General features: G+C 37.8%; 1 protein-coding gene across 3 annotated transcripts in view; it reads left to right on the top strand.

The window, feature by feature from the left end:
• GPAM (glycerol-3-phosphate acyltransferase, mitochondrial) overlaps positions 1 to 21,567 on the top strand; it is a 48,908-nt gene extending 27,341 nt beyond the window's left edge. For 2 of the 3 annotated variants that reach the window (XM_034062160.1, XM_034062159.1), the window contains exons 5-21: positions 1,044 to 1,157; positions 2,410 to 2,559; positions 3,448 to 3,544; positions 4,477 to 4,613; positions 5,987 to 6,086; positions 6,794 to 7,006; positions 7,405 to 7,518; positions 9,501 to 9,586; positions 10,250 to 10,365; positions 10,986 to 11,056; positions 12,142 to 12,406; positions 12,818 to 12,960; positions 14,539 to 14,616; positions 16,685 to 16,825; positions 17,560 to 17,749; positions 17,859 to 17,917; positions 19,878 to 21,567. In XM_034062160.1, the coding sequence (XP_033918051.1) occupies positions 1,044 to 1,157; positions 2,410 to 2,559; positions 3,448 to 3,544; positions 4,477 to 4,613; positions 5,987 to 6,086; positions 6,794 to 7,006; positions 7,405 to 7,518; positions 9,501 to 9,586; positions 10,250 to 10,365; positions 10,986 to 11,056; positions 12,142 to 12,406; positions 12,818 to 12,960; positions 14,539 to 14,616; positions 16,685 to 16,825; positions 17,560 to 17,749; positions 17,859 to 17,917; positions 19,878 to 19,994 (2,191 nt within the window). In that variant the 3' untranslated portion in view covers positions 19,995 to 21,567. The remainder of the gene's footprint in view (positions 1 to 1,043; positions 1,158 to 2,409; positions 2,560 to 3,447; positions 3,545 to 4,476; positions 4,614 to 5,986; positions 6,087 to 6,793; positions 7,007 to 7,404; positions 7,519 to 9,500; positions 9,587 to 10,249; positions 10,366 to 10,985; positions 11,057 to 12,141; positions 12,407 to 12,817; positions 12,961 to 14,538; positions 14,617 to 16,684; positions 16,826 to 17,559; positions 17,750 to 17,858; positions 17,918 to 19,877) is intronic. The other variant, XM_034062161.1, reaches the window with a different exon arrangement.
• Positions 21,568 to 22,150: the final 583 nt, after the last annotated feature.

Genomic DNA, 22,150 nt, shown 5'->3' with positions numbered 1-22,150 from the left:
TAGAGAATGCTCTGGTCTTAGAAATGGCCAGAATTGTATTTCTTCTTCCAACTGTTAGTTATTCCCTACCACATCAGCTCTGCTGTTTGGGGTCCCAGCTCTGTTTGGTTTGGGAGTGACCAGTATGAGTTGGGGCTTGTCTGGTCTTGGCCTGGTGAGTAAGGGTGGTAAGGAGAGAAAATAGTAATGAACATTCACTGCTGGAGACTGGATTTTAGCCCTTCCTATATCACATTCATTGTCTGTGATGTTAGTAAAACTGGTCAAAGTAACATTTTCTCACGTAATTACTGTTGATGTGATCCAGAGAGTAGAGAACAGGGTTAAAAGAAAGAGACTGGCAGCATAAACGAAGTAGCCTTAGTTAAACACTTGAACGTGTGAAAAGATTTACTGATTTAGTGGTTCTGCTACTTTTATAACTTTGCAAGGAGAAAGTACATAGGAGGCACATACGACTGGGAGTTTAAAAACACTGGAAAAGAAGAAAAGGTTACAAAAAAAGTGGTTTTAGTGTTGGTAGCTAACGCAAACATACTTTTAGAAGTGTTTGTGAGAGTTTACGCTGTGTGTACGTGAGCAACTTTCCCAAGAGAGCTCAGTATTTTGTGAAGAAGTTGACAAACCTCTTAGCTGGGCATTTTCATTCCCTGTTGGAAAGTCACCGAAAGGGGAGTTGGCACTACTTCTTTTGTCTTTGCTGAACTAGGGAGTCGGTTCCAGTGGATAGACAAAATGTATGTGCTGGTTTGTAGCCAATTTCCTGTGATACTATGGATGTTTTAGGGCCGGTATCACCCTCAGCTGAAGTAATGCAGACACCAGCTGTGTCAGATATCTTGTGCTATGCATCAGTTATATCATCCGTAACATTAACATATTGATTATTTACCAGAAAATACAGAAGCTTTTAGGCAGCCCATCATAAATCCTTACATAGTTTTGCTTCTTAATTGTGTTCTAGGTGTTTGTATATTCTTTCTTTTTGTTTTGTGGTGAAATGGTTTGAGGGTCAGATCCAAATATCCTTTGTATTTTTGTAGGTACAGGGGGTGGCTTGCGAGACGCTTTTGTTACGTCCTTTTTGTGCAAGAAAGGGATGTTCATAAGGGTATGTTTGCCAAGAATCTGACGGAAAATGTGCTAAATAACAGCAGGTAAGATAATGCAAAATAAACTCTCCTCTTTTTTTGAATGACTGATACTTTATAATATGATTTAAGAATTTGGAAGTGGCAGGTTTTGAAAATCAGACTGTGAAAATATGAGAGGGTACAGTATCTTCAGCACAGCTTTTCAGGTCTGTAGCTTGCAGTTTTCATTTGAATAGTAATAGTGGAGATTAAGAGCTAAAACACTCCAAATGAATGATGCATAGTGGGTGAAAAGCAGACAGTACATGGAAAAATAAATTGCTACATGTGATCTCTTTAAATGTTTTTTATGTAATTTATGTTTATGTAATTCATGTAAATTATTACTACTAAAGTCATACTGCAGTCATAAGAAGCTGTCAGTGTTTCAAAAGTAATAGCAAAACAGCATGTTAGAGTACCCTGAGTGTACACCAAGAGCATGAGGCAAAAGTGGAAAAAAGCTGTAGAATGAAATACCCACCCTCTACTTTGTGGAGCTTGTTTTCTGTTTCCTATACTGTATTTTAAATGTCATGTTGAGCCCCTGATAAGCTATTAAGGTATCAGTTTTCCCTGGACACAAAGAAGTTCAGCTGCCCACTCCTTGAGTCTACTCTTGTCAGAGGGCACACACTGCCTACATTAACATTCCTAACCCTCCTCAATCTTTAATGTTTAAGTCCCATCTGAAGAGCATAGTGTTGCTTTTGTAAAGCAAAGCAGACTGCATTGTGCTATAGTTATGGTGTGTTAAACCACTTAATCTCTGTTCGGTATGTTTTAAATGGTGAACAGAGTCCTTATGAAGTTCAGTTATGCTTTGCAAAAGTGGGAATTCAAGGAATTATGCAGTGCCAAATAGCAACTGCATAAATGTGTCTAATAAGGTAAGTGACACTGCTGTGACAGGAAAAGAATATTAACATATATTTCAGATATTCTTTCAGCATTTTAACTTTATTAACAGTTTCTGAAAATTTGCCATCATTTAGTATCAGTACCTCTGAACAGTGTACATACCATAAATGGTCAACTTTGAGTGCATTCACCAATTGTCCACCTATTTAATCAGAGTTTAGAAAACTACTGAATGAAATTTGATGCATTTGGAGTTCATGATATTCAGAGTGCAGATTATTTTATGCCTGCAAGGTGCTTTTGTAGTAATAAGTAGCTCATAACATATCACTGTCCCATAGCAACGCAGCTGTTGTGTGTGTCTTGAACACTTCTGTTGTGTAGTTGTCTCATATGTTTTACTTTTTAATGTTAGAGTCCAGAAGGCCATTGTAGATGAAGCTTCTGAACCAAGTACTCCAGGTAGTTTTGTTCAGACAGATCCTAAAGCTATCAACAAAGTGAAGAAAAAAGCCAGGAAAATTCTCCAAGAAATGGTAGCAAATGTGTCGCCTGCTTTAATCAGGTAAGAAAAATGGCTCACCAGTATTGTCCGTGGGTAGAAGGATGGCCAGGTTCACTCTGTGTTATACCAGCAGAGCTTATAACACATTCACAAATAATAACTGTTCTAAATAATAATACATTATTCATAAAAATCCCTGTTCTAATGGTTAACTAATGAAATAGTAATTAGTCTTCATTTTCCGATGCAGCAGAAATGATCTGGCTTTTCAAGGGATAAGTCTTGTGATAAGGTTAAATAAAAACATTTTTTTTTTCTTCTGAAAGCTGGATTTGGTGCTAATGCTTAGACCAGTATAGTGTCCTTTGTTTTAGGCTCATATGGTGAGAACAGCTACCTGCAGCATCTTAAACTGTGTAAGATCTTGTTTTTCACTAGCCCACTGAATATAATAACCCAGAAAGCACCTTAGACAAAATCGTCTGCTGCAGTGTCTCCCATTACTACCAGGGATTAATTTGTCTCTATAATGTTCCTAGTCCTTTACCAAGTTCTATGATGCAAATCCTGTATTTTTCTAGCTATATTAAGTACTCCCACAAGACCAGATAGATACTGTCACCTCACATAACTAGCTTAGTTATTATAATTGGTTATACAACCGCCCTTAATTTGCCTTGTATGGTAAGTGGTCTTTGCCCTTTGAACAGCCTTCACTGAGGTTGACACTAACAAGATTTGTGTCATACCTGCAGGAGGCTGAAATGTGGTTACTAACCATGGCTTAGCTGATAGGCAAAATCTTGTTAAGCAATTGGATTTTGTAGTAATTTTGTTTGAATATAAAGTAATGAGATCTTATGGCTTTGCCTTTTGGCATATAGATGCAGTAGGAGAGGGAGGCAGAAATGAATGGAGCTTTTTGAATTGTGTTTATGCTTCCTTCAGGTTGACTGGCTGGGTGTTACTGAAGTTGTTTAACAGCTTTTTCTGGAATATTCAGATCCACAGAGGTCAAATAGAAATGGTCAAAGCAGCAACAGAGGTAAGGGAGGTTGAGAAAAATCTGATAACATAGATTTCTGATTAGTTTCTAATAATGCTTACAGCACTTTCTCATTTTAGAAGAGTTCTGCTAAGTCTGTGATACCAGATTTGTAGAACTGTCTCATAGTTTTTAAGTAAATGTAATGCTCTTTGAGTTGTGTAAGCTAAAATACTATGTGAACTCTGGTTTTATCTTTGATTCAGGATCAAATTTGAACCATCAGGCTGAATGATTATATCAGATAACCTTCCTCCAGCAATATTTTGTTTTTTGTGCTGAGGCAGCCAGTAGTAAATTAGTAGTAGTCTATTTAGGATTTTTCACTCTTGCCTTAATTTGGATTAAAAATCTTTAAGAAATAAACTTCTATTTCTTGCTAGAAATTTGTTCCCAGTCATTCAATATTTATTGAAATTGATCAAAATAACTCATTTTCTTTACACTCAAATTAATTGATTCTATTTGCAGGGTTTTCCTTAGAAAGATGGATTAGATAAATGAAACAAAATAAAGTTCCTAATATTTTCTTTTATCTGTTGATTACAGTGTTTGGGAACTCCACTATTCATAAATCCTTGCTGATATCTAATAGAAATAGAAGTACCTTGGTGACACTGATTTAGCCACATCCATTTAATTGTTCGATTGTTGTTTGAATACTGTGAGTTTGAAGAAACTGGGAATATTAATCATTGTAAATGTAATGCATACAACTAAAAACTGCAGCCCATGAAAACAGCAAGTACAGTTGACTAAAATGTCCTTGTCACAGCTGACTGAAAATCAGAAGGAAACAAACTGATGCTAACCAGAAAATGCCATCAGTTCTGATAACATGATGCTAGCAATCTCAGTAATTGATCAGAAAAAGAGTAATATTCTACATTTCTCACCGTCTTCTCTCTTTTTTCCTTCTCTCCCCACCATAGATGAATTTGCCTCTTATCTTTTTGCCTGTTCACAAATCCCACATTGACTACCTGCTCCTTACCTTCATTCTTTTCTGCCATAACATCAAAGCACCCTACATTGCTGCAGGGAACAATCTCAACATCCCCATCTTCAGGTAATAACCTCTCCTTGTTTGTTCCTTTAAGCCTTAATGATTCTGTGATTCTATGAAAAGACTGAGTGGGGGAACTTCAGGAGACCTATCACTCCATATATCTTATGTCCAAGTGTAAGATAATTTGAGTATTATTAGGCTATCTAAACTTCTTTGGTTCCTATTACGTGCTTAGAGAGAGAGCATAACAAAGTCCTTCTGAGAAACTGTGATAACCTAAGTAGGGTAAGGAAGAATATTCTTTTCTTCTAGGAGTCTCAAAATGGGTAAGGGACTAGAAAAGATGAGTATGTGAAAAAGTGGTGTGAATGCACAGCTCTTCATGAAGTTCAGTGACCTGTCTAATGGGCAACAACAGTATTGAATGTGCAATACTTTGTAGAAAGTACTCCAGTTTGGTCTCTCTTTAAATTATATTTCTGGTGGCTGAAGAACATACAGTCTTTTAGGTAGTATTTTGCCAGTGAGTCAGAATTTGGTGATAACTAATTTCTAAAAAAAGCCACTGGATACTGCAGTAAATGGTGAGGAAAGAAGGGGAGTACCTTGACTTAAAGGGTGTTTTACACCAGTAGATGCTGGTCTATGAGGATCCCAGTAAGAAAGGTATTCAGAGTCTATGAAATATCAATTAAAATTATATCTGTTAAGGCTAGCAGTATAAAAAAAGAGAGATTAACATAGGTAATCTAAGAGGCCTTCAGACACTGGAACCCCAAGTTGTGCAGCATCCAGAGGGTCTCCGATCCACATTCAGCACATCATGTGGACCCTGTCTGCAGAAGGGGTTGCCCATTTTGGTTGTTTGAGTTAGTACAGGATTTTCTTACAAGAAAACAATTATTCATAATTTCTTCTGTCAAGTGGAAAGGATGTTCTCATGAGAACTTCTCCCTGCACTGCTGGACAAAGGCAAGGACATGCAGGTGGTGTAACTACTGGTGCCAACTGGATGCTGCCTGCAGGCTCTTCTGTTAAAATTAGTTGGCTGAGCTGATCCTGCAGCAAAAGGCATATGCAGTACGACACGAACATGAGGGCCATGGTTTGTGTGCAGCATATCACAGACTTGGCCAACTCAGCTAAACTCTTATGTGAGTCACCAGCATCTCAGTGTGGAATGATCTCCCAGTCAGGTTCAATGCAGAGAGCAAGGGATCTGGCAAGTGAGGCAAGACAGCATAGAGAAGCCTGTTTCTTACGTTAAATAGAGTAATATTTGTATGGTCCTATCGTTTGCAAATACTATAATATGTTTTATTGTCTGAGAATTTCAGTAATTTCAGTTCCTGTTGTGTGCTAGGAATTTTGTACTGGACATGCAGTTTCTTACAAACTAAATTCAAAGAGTATAATTCTTCTTTATCATATAGCACATTAATCCGCAAGCTAGGAGGATTCTTCATTCGTCGAAAGTTAGATCAGAGTCCTGATGGTCGTAAGGACTTCCTCTACAGAGCTTTGCTCTATGTGGTATGTATTTCTTGTCTTTGTTTCTCTAGGTAGCATTTCAGTCAAGTGGCAAGTGGGAAGGTGAGTTCTGTCAGTCTGGAGATGTTTTTTACTGCTTTGAATTTGTCTGAGGTTTCATGCTGCAGAAAAAATGATATATTTTTGTATGAAGTCTTGGCTGTATAGAACAAAATTGAATGCCCAGCAGGTTCAAAGATGAACAGATTTTCACCATGAGTAATCCTTATTGAAGAAAGTGAAATTAATGCCCTTTGAATTAATGTTAAAGTTAAGCCTTTTTTCTCTGATTCCTTTTGTACTGGGGCAGATCTACACAGATTCTATAACTTAATGGAAGTCTCTGTTTATCATGGGTTGTAGTAATCCTTTGTTCCATTCAGTATAATAGCTGTATTTGCATCTTAGATAATAGGATGTACTGACAAACCAGAAGGATTGATGTATGCGAATTGACTAGATCAGCTGTTGCTAGAGATGCTGTTCCTGAGCAAATGGCATTACACTGCTTGTATATTCATGCAGATTCAATTGCAGTTTGGTCTGGGTTTATATCAAGGATTAATCATTAGTTTTAGTTTTTGCACAAGTATTCATGCCAACTCATGATCTTCCAGTGTTTGCAAAAGGAAATGGTTGCTGATGATGTATTTCGAATGTGACTTTGCCAATATAATTTTTGTCTTCTTTTCCAATCTTTTTGTATTCAGCACATAGAAGAATTGTTGAGACAGCAGCAGTTTTTAGAAATATTCTTGGAAGGCACTCGGTCTCGCAGTGGAAAGACATCTGGCGCTAGAGCAGGTCTTTTATCTGTAGTAGTGGATGCTCTCTTCTCAAATGCTACTCCTGATGTCCTAATTATACCTGTGGGAATCTCTTACGATCGCATAATTGAAGGTCACTATAACAGTGAACAGCTGGTAAGAGCAACTGAACAACTTGTTTTGCCTAGGGGATTTTCTGTTTATGTGCAGGAAAATGTGTTACATATATAAATGATGTGCTAATAGTCCTCCCTCATGTCTTTGGTGTTAATATTGTAGACTGCACAGCCATGAATCACAAAACCTCTCTAATAGGGAGTGCTGAGGTATAGGTGACATAGTTCTAAATGCAAATTCATGACATATCCACTTGAAGTATTACTTGTTATCTATGGAATAAAATAGTTCTCTAGATTTAATGGAAGTTATAAGGTGTGTCAAAAGGTTTGGCCTTGTTTTGTCTGCTGCCACGTGCATTTTAATTTTAATCATAACCTTTTAATTGCAAATTGGAAAAGAAAAACAACAGCAAAACAATCACCTCTGTTTTCCAGGGCAAGCCTAAGAAGAATGAAAGTATTTGGAGTATAGCTAGAGGAGTCTTCAGAATGCTGCGGAAGAACTACGGGTGTGTCAGAGTAGATTTTGCACAACCGTTTTCCTTAAGAGTAAGTTTCATATGTTGAAGATCCTTCTTAAGGCTTGACATTTTCAGTGTTTCAGTAGTGGGGCACACTAGCTTTACATTTTCTCTGTGTGGGTTGTCATCACAAGCAGTATCTGCTGAAGTTCATTCTGGTGGGACAAAAGTATCCCTGGTTTGCTGATTGCGGGAGTCTTTGGACACATTTGTGTTAATCTGAAATAGTGTCAGAGCTGATATAAAGTATAGTTTAGTTTTGAAGTAGTGTAAGTGTTCTCACAGAGGTGAGAATCTTTAAAATGATCCTTGCATCATGTAGTAATTCTTTGTAGGGACATTTGGAGTTGAAGGAAACTGGATACTGTTCTCCAGTTTAAGCAGTTAATTGGCTTACCCTGTTGTTAAGAAAGGTCATTTATCTCACTGTACTTCTAAAACTGCTCAGTAAATCAGTAGCTATTAAAGTATCAGGGATAATATGTCATAAAAATGTGTATGTTCTTTACAAGTCATAGTTCATTATTAGTTTACATCTATTACCTACACTAGCTCACCAGATACTGTTGTGTAGTTTCTCAGGGAATGAGGTGATGCAGAAGTATCTGTCTTCACTCCCTAAATTTTCTCTGATCTCTTTGCAGAATTTGCTAGTACTATACTTACCTGTATTTCGCTAATCTTGTGTTCTGCTACAGTATACCTTATTTTTAGTGTGACTTTAATAAGTTAGCTACTGTAACAACAGCCTACTAGAACATTATTCAAATTAATTAGGTGTTCTTCTTTCTGCCCTACTTCTCTCAGCAAAGCAGTAGGTTGGAAAGCTTTGGAGGGTTCAATTACCACAGCATGAAATTACTGTGACCCTCTGCACTGCATTATAATTGGTGTAGTAGGGAAAGATATTAATCCACTTCCAAAGGAGAAGTCTTGCGCTATTCTTGGTGGGGAGTTAACAATTGTTGTTGGATCAGTGTAAGGAAAAGAAGGTTATCTGCCCTCTTAATCTAGTGAAATGCTAATCGCTCTTTACCTTCCTAGCAACCTCCTTCAGGTCTCATTTGTCTCTGTATTCATTTTTGTACTCCAAAAAGATAATAAATTAAATAAATTTTGTTAAGTATTCCTTAACCAAGATTTGCAGAATTGTAACTGTATTTTCAAACTGAAGTTATATCACTAGAGTTTTTAGTAAAGGAGATGAGCTTTGGGGGTTAATTTTGGGCATCTACAGTTCTGCGAGCACAGGCTTAGAAGTGTGAGCTGGCTGTGAAAGTCTTTTAAGCAGCTTTCCTGGGAAGGAAGTTTTCCTGACCAGCAGGTTAAGTGGCTCTCTAGTTTTCCAGTCTTTATAGAAACTGCAAGAACACAGTGTCCTGAAAACAGAGTAATGTAAATGCTAACCTGTAAGGAGAGGTGTTTGGCTTTTGACAAGTTAGGGATTCAAGAATTCTAAGCATGTGGTACCTTCCTTGCTTCCTGGGTGCTTTAGCTTGTGGCACTGTAAGGGGTCTTACAAATAGAGTATCTGTGCTAGTGTTTACCTATGGAGAAGTTCCCTACCCTGGTATTTGAGGAAAGCAGCAAGCAATAATTACAGTCTCCATGTCGCCTCTGAAAGGATATTACTTTGCTCTCTCTCATGTTAATGAAGGCAGTTCTTATTAATTTAATCATGGAGAAGCTAGTCTCAAAGGAGTTGTTCCCAGCGTGGTACTGACAGGGTTTATGTATTCTTTTTGTTGCAGTGTTTTTTATGAAGTACAGATTTCTTGCTGTGGAAAGTCTGCCTTTTCATAGTATAAAGTCAAAAGTGAATAAACTTGAAAAATTTTTATTTCTGTGACCTAATTACTACTTTTTTAATGTAAGCTATTTTGAATTGCACTTGCTTTTATTTTATTTTTGTTTAGTAATTGCCTGTTTCATATAATAACATTATCAGTTCAATGCCAGAATAAGGTGAGAAAAGTACCAAAAAAAACCCAACAAGTCTTCTCTTCACAGGAATACGTAAACAGCCAAAGCCAAAAACCTGTGCCTGCGCCTCTTTCTTTGGAACAAGCTTTGTTACCAGCTATACTTCCATCAAGGTACAGATTTTCTGGGGGTTGGGAAGAGGGAAGGCAGGTTGAAGTGTGCTTGTTATTTTAGTTCTTTACATTACGTTCCAAGTGGTGCTTGAACTCCCCATTGTGGATAGAAAAAATTGAGGACTTGGGTAATTGTAACTGCACTTTGAGTTTCATTCTTTCTCAATAGCTCTGTTTAAATAAGCTCAAGGAGGCTTTTTTCTTGTTTTAATTTTAGTGAACTCTGTAGGTTTCATTTTAAGTTTTTTTTTAGTAACTTTGGGAAAATAACACCCTAAATGAAAAACTAAGGATTTGTTTTGAAACCTCAAAAACATTTCAGGTGGGTTTTGGTGTAATTTCAAAGCATGTAGAACTTGGGACTGAGTACCCCTTGCTCAAGGAGGTGATTGTCATCTCCAGAGCTGCAAAATTGTGCACAGAGGCTAGATCTGCATTTGTTACATGGGTAAACATTTTGGTTCAGCTGTTTGCTGGACTTGTACAAACCTGTATGGTCCTGGTAGAGACAAAATCAGTCATTTATCTTTACGAAGTTGTAGGTCCATAAAAAAGACCATTTCTAGTTTGTAGGGAGGCTAGGCTGGAAATTGCCTTTTGGGCAGGTTTGCTTCATGTACTGTTGTCTAAATGTCATAATGTGAATTTTTATTATGTATTCAGACCTAATGATACTGTGGATGAAGGTGCAGAGGCCTCGCTGCCCAACTCCAGGGATATCACCAGTGAACCCTTCAGAAGAGAACTAATATCCAACTTGGCTGAGCATATTTTGTTCAGTAAGTGTTATAGTATCACTATCAGCTACCTGTTTTGTTTTGCTGATTGCATGGACTAACTGGCTGTTTGGTAATGTTGTACCTCCCAGTTCCCTCCATTCAGTCGATCATTTCATGACTTCAAATGCTCTGTTGATCTGTTTTGTTAACTTTTGTATTCCTTGGACTAGTATACTGAACTTACTGTACTCTGAAGTGTTTCATTGTTGTCTTGATACACTGATGTCTTATCACTTTTAAGAAGTTATTGTAGTGTCTCAATGGCATTATTTAAGATGAAACTCGCATAAACTCGTCTAGCTGTGTGGACCAATGATGCCAGGTCTTACAGGTTATGTGGTGTGTTTTTCAGTCAGGTCTGTGATTTGTGGTAAAAGAGATCCATACAGAACAGTAGTTAGTAAACTTCTAAGCTTTACTCAGCCTTCTTAGTTCAAATTAATTTGATTAATACTGTTAACATATAGACAAAACACACCTTGTATTTAATTTGGAATGTGCAATTCTGTGCCAATATTGCTATTATTTGTATTGATTTCTTAAAAAATGAGTGCTCTTGCTCTTGTTACAATATTCTAAACTTCACAGGTGCTTAACAAGTGTATCTTGTTTGCCTCTAGCTGCTAACAAGTCCTGTGCTGTGATGTCTACCCACATTGTTGCCTGTTTGCTGCTGTACAGACACAGGCAGGTAAGGCCTCCATGCTGCTTAAATAGCCAGACATTACTTTGGCCTTGTTAATAAAAAACAAAGCATGTATTTTACTATTGTATGATACTAAGAAGAAAGATGCATTTAAATTAAATTAGATTTCAGGTAGTTGTGAGTGCTAATATTTAGTTGTTAGTGGATGCTTGAAACTAAGCCATTATTGACGGGGTGGTAACACTCGTGGAAATAGATTTTGTAGTTTGAAATGTAGTTAGGCTTTTCTTTTGAAGAGAACATGGGTTTGGTTCATTATATTAAGATTGTATTTTACATCTCAAATATGTTCACCACTGAATATGCTAGAACCTCTTCTGTTAACTTTCAGATTAGTTTGGCTGTTCTTCAGTACTAGAATATTATATCACAGTGGCAGAAGGATGCTAATGTTTAACTGAAACCTTGTGCATGGGGCTTGGGTGAAATAGTTTTTCCTCCTACAAGCGTGTTTTGCTTTTTTTTTTGTGAAATTCCTTCTCTTTCTAATCTGAAGCTTTCATTGCACATAAATTGAGAACGAATTGAAAAATACTGCTCAGATGTGTAGTCTTGCTTGTCAAGGACAGTGTTGACTTTCCCATCAGTCTAATCTTTCCAATTTCCTGAAATAATGGGACCAAAGAAACATTTTATTGCGTGATCTGAAGCCATCTTGACTAAAAGGTTTTCCTGGTGTCTCCAGCCAGTTGAACAATTCCTTTATTTACAACATTCCTAGATAATTGATCATTAATATTTTAGCATAGGTACAGAAATAAGGTAGCTCTAACAAGTTCTTGAAGAACAGCTCTGGTCTCAGGAGGTTGTGAAATAAACCAAAATGCAGACAAAAAACCATTGCGTTCCCAAATAGCTGCATGGCTTTAAAATAAAATTGCGTGTTGTTCAAAACCTGTGGGGCTATGTGCAAAATCTCCATGAAAATTTTTGCTCTTGTGACTGTTGTGATTTGGCTTATTGACAGTTAATGTATTGTATGTGTTTGCTATATATGTGGTTCTGTGGTTTACAGGTAACCATCTGTGCAGAAAAATTGTTTAACTGTGTGACTCTGTTTTTCTTCCTAGGGAACTGATCTTTCCAGGTTGGTAGAAGATTTCTTCTCTATGAAGGAGGAGGTCTTAGCCCGTGACTTTGACTTGGGATTTTCAGGGAACTCAGATGATGTTGTCATGCATGCCATCCACTTGCTGGGGAACTGTGTAAATATCACAAACACAAGCCGAAACAATGAGTTCTTCATCACTCCCAGCACAACGATACCTGCTGTCTTTGAACTCAACTTCTACAGCAATGGAGTACTTCATGTATTCATTAAAGAGGCCATTATTGGTATGTTTCGGGGTTTACCAAGGAAAGGCTTTCTTGTAACCCATGAAGTCAAAGTATTTGCACAAAAAACCTCGTCAGTTTTTCGTGTAATTTACTTTTATATATTTCTTCCCTCTTTCCTTCAACACTTTTGTTTGTGGAATGTTTCCACTCATTTTTGTGATCATCCTTAATCTTCCTTGGAAGTATTTGTGTATTGGTCACAGCCATAGGCAATGCACTATCAGAGTTTGAACGAACATAGCAAAATCTATGCTTTTACATGAACAAAACAGTGGTGTCTTCATTCTTCAGTAGCATGTATAATGTTTGACTGCTTTTAGGCCAGAAATAGACAACCAAAAGTTTTGTTTCCTTTGCTATAAAGCTCTTTGGAAAAACAAGCTTTGCATATGTTTGTTTCTGCTGTAGCCTGCAGTCTTCATGCGGTTCAGAGCAGGAGGTACAGAAATGGTACCAATGGTGCTTCTCCCAGTTTGATTAGTCAAGAACACCTGGTCCGAAAAGCTGCCAGCTTGTGTTACTTGCTTTCTAATGAATTTACTGTATCTTTGGTAAGTAATTGCATTAATTGCCCACGTTTTAAATTTTTGTTCTGGTTGTAACTGCATATATTATTTTAAAATGAATTGATGCTTTTTTCAAGTGTCACAGTTCTGATACATTCGCTTTAAGGACAGTCTGATGGTAGTGAGTAGCAAGAGGCCGAATGTAATTTGACAAGATAGCATTATTCCATTTGTCTCAAAATCTCTGAACATTTGAATGAATGTGGCTCATCAGGAGAGTTCATCCAAAAGGTGTCTGGCCTGAGATAACACGTGAATTAGCTTGCCAAACTCCTGTCAAAGAAACTAGGTAGTGACAACATTGTTTGATCTTACTTCAGGGGTTCATACTGAGTGCACACCTGCTGCTCATGTAAGTCCTGAAGTGGGTGATGCTGGGGTGAGCCTGCGGCATTTCTACTGTGCTTTGGGCTTTTCGTGAGAGAAAAGCTGCTCACTCTGTCTCAGCTTCGCACAACTTGAGGTTGGGCTTCTTAATGCCTCCCACCAGATTTTGTGTTATGTCATTAGACCATGACAACTATGTGTGCATTCTGCTTAAACTGTTTACATTTTTTTACTTAAACAAATACAGCTTTCTGAGAGTACCCAGCTTATAAGGGTTTGCATGGATGATTGAAATAATGCTGGGAACTAAGGCTCCAGATTCTGCAGATACTCTTAGTTTGCATAGGAGTGCAAGTCACAGAGTGCCACACCTAGCACTTAGTGGCAACTTTAAACATGGCCTGACTTTGGTTTTGCTTGGTTTGTTCCAAAACACTGAAGGTAGCTGATCCTGTCTCAGTTCTCAGGCGCTCTGTATCCTTACACTTTGGAGACTTGCAGTTTTAAGTGCTAGATTTATTTATTTATTTATTTATGGGTATAATTACTTAGAATTCTGGGGATTCTTGTATTTGTGCTTAAGCTTGTACACATATTTCTGACTTTTGCCTTTGTAAACGAAGCATAAGCCAAATTTAGTATTTTTGCCTCTGCAATAATGTAGCTGATATGGTGGGGCTCTTCAGTGATCTTATCCTTCTGCTTTCAGAGATGGTGATTTTAACTTAGAAATATTTTCTGCATCATTATGAACAGTGTAAAAGAGGTTGTGGTTTTGTTTTGAGGGGGTGGTTTTGTTTTTTTTTGTTACTTTTTTATCTTATTTTTATTCAGAGTTCCAAAATACATAAGGAATTTTTTCCTTTTCTAAGTAAATCACTGGTGTAAGCGCCAATGATTTTAGTTTTACAATTATTTTATTCCAGAATTGTTTAACTAAAATTTGGTTAGAGGTGATTAAAATGGGGGAATATTTATGTGCTTTTTTACCAGCTTAATAATGCATTTCTTAAGAAAACTGGACAAGTTTCAAATATCCTATTTCACTATAATTTCTTTAATGTCTGTCAGGTTAAACATAAGAGTGGTGCATTGGGATTATGGTGAATCTTCAATAACTGGTTTGAAAGGAATAAGTGCTGTATCTAAAACATTCATACAGACCAGGGAGCTGGTGTTACTGTAACAGTTATAATGGATATGATTTTTTCAGTGCATTTCTTTTATGTTGCACAGCCTTGCCAGTTGATCTATCAAGTTTGCCACGAATCCGTGGAAAGGCTCATTCAATACGGCATTCTTCTGGTGGCCGAGGTAAAGTGATAGAGATATTAAATGACCTTTGTTTTATGTACTTGACTTTAGCCATAGTAGTTTGCTTCTTAATTGTGAGTCATGTTCTAAATACATGCTGCTGCTGAAAGTTTGTATTAATAGGTTCAGGACTGATACTATTCATTCCTACACTGTAAGCATCAGACATTTGGGTATATTCATCATGTGATGCTATTAATGACTCTGTAATTTCATTATGCCATTAAACCTACCAAGGAAAACACATGTTTTACACTGTCTTGTAAAATGGAGATTTATTTTATTATTGGAACCCTTTCAGACTGTAGCATAGTTATGTAGGCATTTACTTTCTACTCTACAGGAGTCAGTAGTCCAGATTTTTTGTCCTTATTCGATTCTTTGCATTGATCTCAAAGTTATTGTGCATCTCTTCTACTAGCACAATTTTGCAGTTTCAGGGATGTACTGGAGTGACTGTATGGTGCAATCTGCCATAGGTGCAGTGTAAAGAAAACCTGGGGAAGAGGGGGCAGCTGACTTGCAATACTTTGCTTCCCCAGCTTTTTGTGTGCACAGTAAACAAACCTCGATGCCCGGGAGGACGTAGCAAGAGCATGTGGAAAAGAAGTTATGCATTTGGCTGCTTTTTTCTTGCAGCTCTTCAGTTTCAGAGGCTAGAGATGCTTCTGTATACTTGTCAGTGGCCACTGCTTCACTTTAATCTTACTGCATACCTCTTGATACATGCTTCCATTTTTAATATATGTAACCATAGGTACTATTTACTTAATACAACTGGATATAAAATGTTCTCTGGAGTTACTAGTGCTTGCTTTTTATCTGAACTAATGACATCCAAAAATAAATGCTAATCAGACAATTAGAAAGAAGCCTGTATGTTGCATACCTGGGGCCAGATGAGGAAAATAGGTGTGGACTGTAGTAGATACGCACCTCTGTCTACTCAAGCATGAAACCTGTTTTGAGGGTTCTGCTGTAAGTTTTGGTTGTGAGTCTGGTGCTTTACAACTGGAATATAGATAGGTGTCAGGCAGTATATAAGTACTTGTGTATGCTGTCTGATACACGTCACCAGTGCAACATTTGAACACTTGAAAAGGACGTACATTCAGCAGTGCATTCTTATGCTTAGAAAACCTCTGAATCTGCTTACTCTTTTAAAATGTTAAGAATTTGCATGATCAGTGCAAACACTGTAAGCAGTGGTTCTTTCATGAGTTTGAACAGGCTGGAAATGTTTGTGGGGGTTTTACAGCCTGTTCTCTAAGAAAGGTCACTAGCTTCTGCCCCTTCCAGTGATTTCAGTTTGCTGCTGACTTTAACACATTGATAAATTTCCCATTATATTGAGTTTCATTGAGCCCTGCTGGGTTTTTTAACACTTTTCCTGTGATTCTAGTGTCTGCTTCAAAAACTAAGAAATATTCCTAACACCTATTGATTTCTGGTCTTTTTCTAAACTTATTTTATCACTTCTGCTTTATTCAGAATGTAAGATTGGAAGGATGTTATTCTTCATTAGCTGCAGAGGCCTTTTTCACTGACATTAATATGACAGTAATCACATCTATGAGGTGTCTGTTATCCGTTTGGTTTTAATCTTGCCTGATTCATGTTTCTAAATGGAATAACTGTGAGGGGTCTTTCTTCAATGGCATAGTGCTGGTGACCTCTGAAAAAAATCTTTGTGTTCTACTACTTTGAGCAGAACAAGTAATGATGAATGATAGATAATAAGGCTTCCCTTACTCTTTGTAATGCAACTGAAAACACTTTTTTGACAAGTGCTACTAACACTTTTTTGACAAGTGCTACTATATGGTCTCTGGTAGGAAGATTCATCAACACTTTCACTTTTTTATGTGATGGGCAAACTATAAAAGAAAACAGCCTTTTTCACCAAATGTCTCATTCCTTTCTGCTTGTCTCAACCCTGTCTATAATTGGATCTCACCTGCTGTCATTAAATTCTGGTTAGCAAATCAACTAATTTGTATGGGATTATAAAATCTATTGTTTGCCTGGGTTTGGGTTCTTATTTACCACTTTGCCTTTCAAATTTAAGCAGGATGATCAGGAGGACGTTAGCCCCAGTCTTACAGAACACCAATGGAATAAAAAACTCCCTGAGCCATTATCTTGGAGAAGTGATGAGGAAGATGAAGACAGTGATTTTGGAGAAGAGCAGAGAGATTGCTACCTGAAGGTAATATGATCCTAGGGCTACTAACATTGAATGCTGTTGTGGGAGATACAAAATACTTTACTAGCTCAGGAGGGGTAATGATAATTTTTTATTACTGGGTCGCTGTGTGTGTTGCATTTTGCTACAGTCAGTAAAACACCTTTCACTCCTCCCCATGAGGAAATATCTGAAGAATAATCTCATAGGAGGTGGAAAGACAATGGTTACTGTCATGAATACTGAAAAAGGTTTAAGTGTCTTAGGATCTGAATGTTTTATTCTTTATTGACTGCATGCACTCTAAAAGGGGCACGTCTGGCTGGTATTTCTTTTCAGCCTGAATTTCACTTCATAGATTGATCGTGTTGATGTTAGCCATAATACAAGTTTTCTCACAGGGCTGACACAAACACTGTGAGGATATCTTGTTAACACTTAGAAATCCATATCCATCTCTGAATGTATGGCAACCCTTTTCCTGACTGCAGAACAGTGCAATGTCTTTAATTTTATCTTAGGAAAATAGTTATTAATACCCTGATGGAGGAAAAAAGTGGCATTGATCTGTGACATGCAGTGACTCTTTTGCCTGTCATGGTAAACTGGTTTTCTGCTGGGCTTTCTTAATGTTCTGTGTTGTGCTTCCTTTTTGTATTAAGAATTATTTTGGCTACTGCTGTGCCATGTACTGTGTTGCAGGGCGTTTCTTGTTTCCACTGGTCTCTGTCACTTAAGCTCTTGTTGCTCTTTCTTAGGTGAGTCAGTCTAAGGAGCACCAGCAGTACATCACTTTCCTGCAGAGGTTGTTGGGACCTTTACTGGAGGCATACAGCTCTGTTGTCATCTTTGTGCACAATTTTAGTGGTCCTGTTTTAGAGTCTGAATATGTTCAAAAGTTACACAGGCACTTAATAAGCAGGACAGAGAAGAATGTTGCTGTGTATGGTAAGTTAAACTGTTTTTGGAACTGGACTTGATTCATTCTGTTCCTCCTATCACAAGGTATCCCAAATCCATCTGCAGTTTGCTTACATCTGGGTTTTCTTTCTTGCAGCTGAGAGTGCTACCTACAGTCATGTGAAAAATGCATTGAAAGTCTTTAAGGAAATCGGGGTAAGTGTGCAGTGATAAGAGCTGGAAACTGTTAAGTTTCATTTTAATAGTGAGAACAGTTTTGACTATTCATGGAACCTGTTTAATGGTAGTTCAAAATCTGTGAATGTATCCGTGCAAATGTATTGTGGGTTTTGAGCACTTTGCTTTCCTTAAAGCTTATGGCTGTAAGAGAAGAGCACATATTGTGGAACAGGGCATTTCTTGCCACTGAGAAAACCTGTCTAGATGAGGGCTGGGTAACTAGATATTTGTATTCAGAGCAAATGACATTCCTGTGCTCTACTCCATGTCCTTACTGGACATCAGTGACTATGTTGGAAGGCTGAGAGCATGCTGTGTGCTTATTAACACCTACATTTCATTTTGGATGAGTACTTAAATCTTAAAAAAGTATTAACTGAATTTTGACTTAGCAGTGCTCAGTACTCCAGGGGAACCATCCCAATAGACCCACAGTGTCCACCATGAGGATACAGGTGTTCTTTAAAATAAAGGATCAGTTTTGCACTTTACTACTAGCATTTTGAATTTTAAATCCCCTAGCTAGACTCCCCTTCAGCCCTGTGGAGAAGGACTTGGGGGTGTTCGTTGATGAGAAAATGAACATGAGCCAGCTTCAGTGTGCTCTCGCAGCCCAGAAAGCAACCGTATCCTGGGCTGCATCAAAAGAAGTGTGACCAGCAGGTCGAAGGAGGTGATCCTGCCCCTCTGCTCTCGTGAGACCTCACGTGGAGTATTGTGTGCAGTTCTGGTGTCCTCAACATAAAAAGGACATGGAACTGTTGGATCAAGTCCAGAGGAGGGCCACGAGGATGATCAGGGGACTGGAGCACCTCCCATATGAAGACAGGCTGAGAAAGTTGGGGCTGTTCAGCCTGGAGAAGAGAAGGCTGCGTGGAGACCTCATAGCAGCCTCCCAGTATCTGAAGCGGGGGCTACAGGGATGCTGGAGAGGGACTGTTCATTAGGGACTGTAGTGATAGGACAATGGGTTAAAACTTAAACAGGGGAAGTTTAGATTGGATCTAAGGAAGAAGTTCTTTACTGTGAGGGTGGTGAGGCACTGGAATGGGTTGCCCAAGGAGGCTGTGAATGCCCCATCCCTAGCGGTGTTCAAGTCCAGGTTGGACAGAGCCTTGGGTGATATGGTTTAGTGTGAGGTGTCCCTGCCCATGGCAGGGGGGGCTGGAACTTGATGATTTTAAGGTCCTTTCCAGCCCTAACTGTTCTATGATTCTGTGACTTTGCAAATGAAGGGGTTTTCTTTCAACTAAATAATACGGCTTCCTGAATGCCAGATGGAATTTAGCATTTCAATTTTGGAAGTATCAGCATTTGGATAGAGTATTGCTAGATAAGGGTTTTGAAATCTTTGTCGTTAATTCTAATGTAGTAAGTAATCTAACAATAGTTAGACTATAGTAAAGCCTGTAGTAAAGGTATCTTCCTGTAAGAGCTGTAAAGAAAGCACATATCAAATTGATCATTTTTAATTCATTCTGCTGTTGGAAAAGGGGAACTAGATAGCTTCTGCTAAGCATCTATTCACGGCATAGCATCTGAATTCTTTTTATCAAAGTGCTTTCACTTTGAATTCAGATGCCTTTTAAATGCTTGTTTATCCCTTGCTGTTAAGAGTTGGCTGTTTATCATACTTTTTCTCAAGACTATTCTTCCATACCACTTGAAATACTTCAATGTTGAGTGAATTCTAATCATATAATAGCCCCCCATGACACAGAGATTGGAACTGGATGATCTTCAGGTCCTTTCCAATTCAAACCATTATATGAGTGTATGCATATCTAATGGCATTACCATGTAAGCCTTCAAGAAAGGGAAAAAAAAAGTTCTGTAAATGAGGGCAAATTTATTAAAGACCATAAAATTTTCATCACAAAAGAAAGGAGATCCCTTTAACATGGTGATACTTATATATATTCATGCTGTGCTTTAGGTTTTCAGTCAGACGACACAAAGAAGAGACACCATTTTGGAGCTAAGCACTACGTTCCTACCTCAGCGCAACAGGCAAAGACTACTGGAATTCATCATGAGCTTCATGGTATTATAGACCACCTATAGCACCTTAGTCCAGGGACACGAAGACAGGTTTTGAGACTGTGTCAAAGCCTGGGGACATTTGCTAATCCTTCGAAGTGTGAGGTGCCACTCTCTGGGTAAGGCCTTCTCTGACTTGAACTACTGGAAGACAAGTGCCTTCTTACGTATACATTTGTGGATTTCTTACAGTCCCAATCCTGTTGTAATTACCGTGATACTCACATGACACTTTGGATACAAGTAATTAAACACGTTGCAAAAAATAAGGTAAATTATTAAATTAGACTTAAAATTAAGAATAAAGTTCTATGTGTTATGTTTTAACTATACTTTTAAAGACTGTAGCAGATGCACAAATACACATATTGGTGATCTGTAGCTAACCCTGAGTTCTTCAGTTTAGTGGCAACACAGATTATGGCATAAACAAATTAATTCCAATTCAGTTTTAAATAAACGGTTAAAAATTGCTTAGGCAGGATAAGTATTTCATGGATAAAGCCATAGTTTTTCACAAATGTTAACGTAAATGCCAAAATTCTAATGAGAATAACAGTTACAGACATCTGAGAATAATGATCATGTAGCAGACGATTGTGAGAAATGTTGGCAGCAGGCACACCTTGCACTCTTAGAGCAGTGGTAAACTGTACTAATCACTGCTGCCATAAAGAATGCGAGAGCAGCATTCTTGTTTTTATTATGGTGTCTGTCATTCAGCCAGATAAAAGTCAGGAGACAGTTGCCTGAATGTGAATATCTTGTAAAATCTTAGATTATTTAATTGAAAAAAGCTATTAAGTTTGGGTTTGTGTTGTTTTTAATCAATAGGACGTCAGATTTGTTTTTTAAAAGTGAAGACTTGATTTGGTGAAATAATTGTGGCCCTAAAAATTTCAGCAATAACTTCCGCAGTTCTTCGGAAACAAGGGTTCATATTGTATTCTGTTGTTGAGCAGGTCTAAATTGGCATGAAGTAGTAACCTTTAGAAACACACAAATATCAGAAACAATGTACTTTTGACTCTGATCTACAGAGTCCAAACTGACAAATAAAATCGTAGACCAATTTGTGATGAATAAATTCTGTCCTCTGAAACAGGACTCTGGTCTTGTGATTTGATCCTTTCACATGGAGGACTTGCACTGTAGATTTCATCTTCATGTGAGTGGAGATCAGATTGCAACTTGTAGTCCTGTATTTTAGTACAGCTGATCTAGCTGAAGCAATAACTTGATGGTATGTGAAGCTGGTTTGTTTTGCTTGTGAAATGTGGTTTTCCTCATTTAGACTGCGTTCTATTTTGGGGAAATCGAACATTTCGATTACTGCAGTGTTTCACTTCATTCTCACATCCTGGCCTTGTGAACAGAAAATCCCCCAAACTTCATCACATAGTCTCTGTTGCTTAACATAAATATGGAAAAACATACTTGAATCCCAGCACTTGCACTGTTAATGCCAGCACATGACTGATGCAGATAATTTGAGTTTGTGGCCAAGGATCTTGCATTTATACTGCACATATGTCAAAAGGAATGTTTCTGTAAATTTTTTTATTAAATGCTATTAATATTTTGAACGGGCGGTTTATAGTTTATTAGCATTCTACTGTTAGCACTGTGAGATGCGTGTGGTCTGTCACTAAACCAGGTGCTCTACAACACTTAAAACTTTCTGAACCAAAGCTACATATAACGCGGATGGAAACTGACCCTAGAGTCGCTTCTGTTGTTGCATCCTTCTGCTGTCTCAGCAGGATAGTGACTACATCGCACATGATTTTGTTTTGTGAAGTCTTTCTAGCTATTTAGAAAACAGTTTCATCTCATATTAGCTGATGTTAACCTGACGAGTGCTCCATACAACAGTTGTTGCCGATGGCTTCCATTTAATTCCATTCAAAGAAAGACTAGGTGCTTCTGAATAATGAGCTTTCGTGGTTTACTGCATTTCAGTAAATCTCAAGTGTAATAACAGCAAATTGTACATCAAACTGATTTTTAAAAGTAAAGCAATATGAAAGAAACAAAACTTGAGTCATTTTATGGAGAATGTTCTGCCAACTGATGTATTAGTTACCGTAAAACCCAGGAGTACTGTGGTCACCAGAGTGTTTGGGCTAGGTGTCAAAAGTAAATGATAGTTTACATTTAAAAATAAGT

Source organism: Melopsittacus undulatus, chromosome 4 (assembly GCF_012275295.1).
Source record: "Melopsittacus undulatus isolate bMelUnd1 chromosome 4, bMelUnd1.mat.Z, whole genome shotgun sequence".
NCBI lineage: Eukaryota > Metazoa > Chordata > Aves > Psittaciformes > Psittaculidae > Melopsittacus > Melopsittacus undulatus.
The sequence above is the reverse complement of the archived record's forward strand: the minus strand, read 5'-3'. Positions and strand labels throughout refer to the sequence as shown.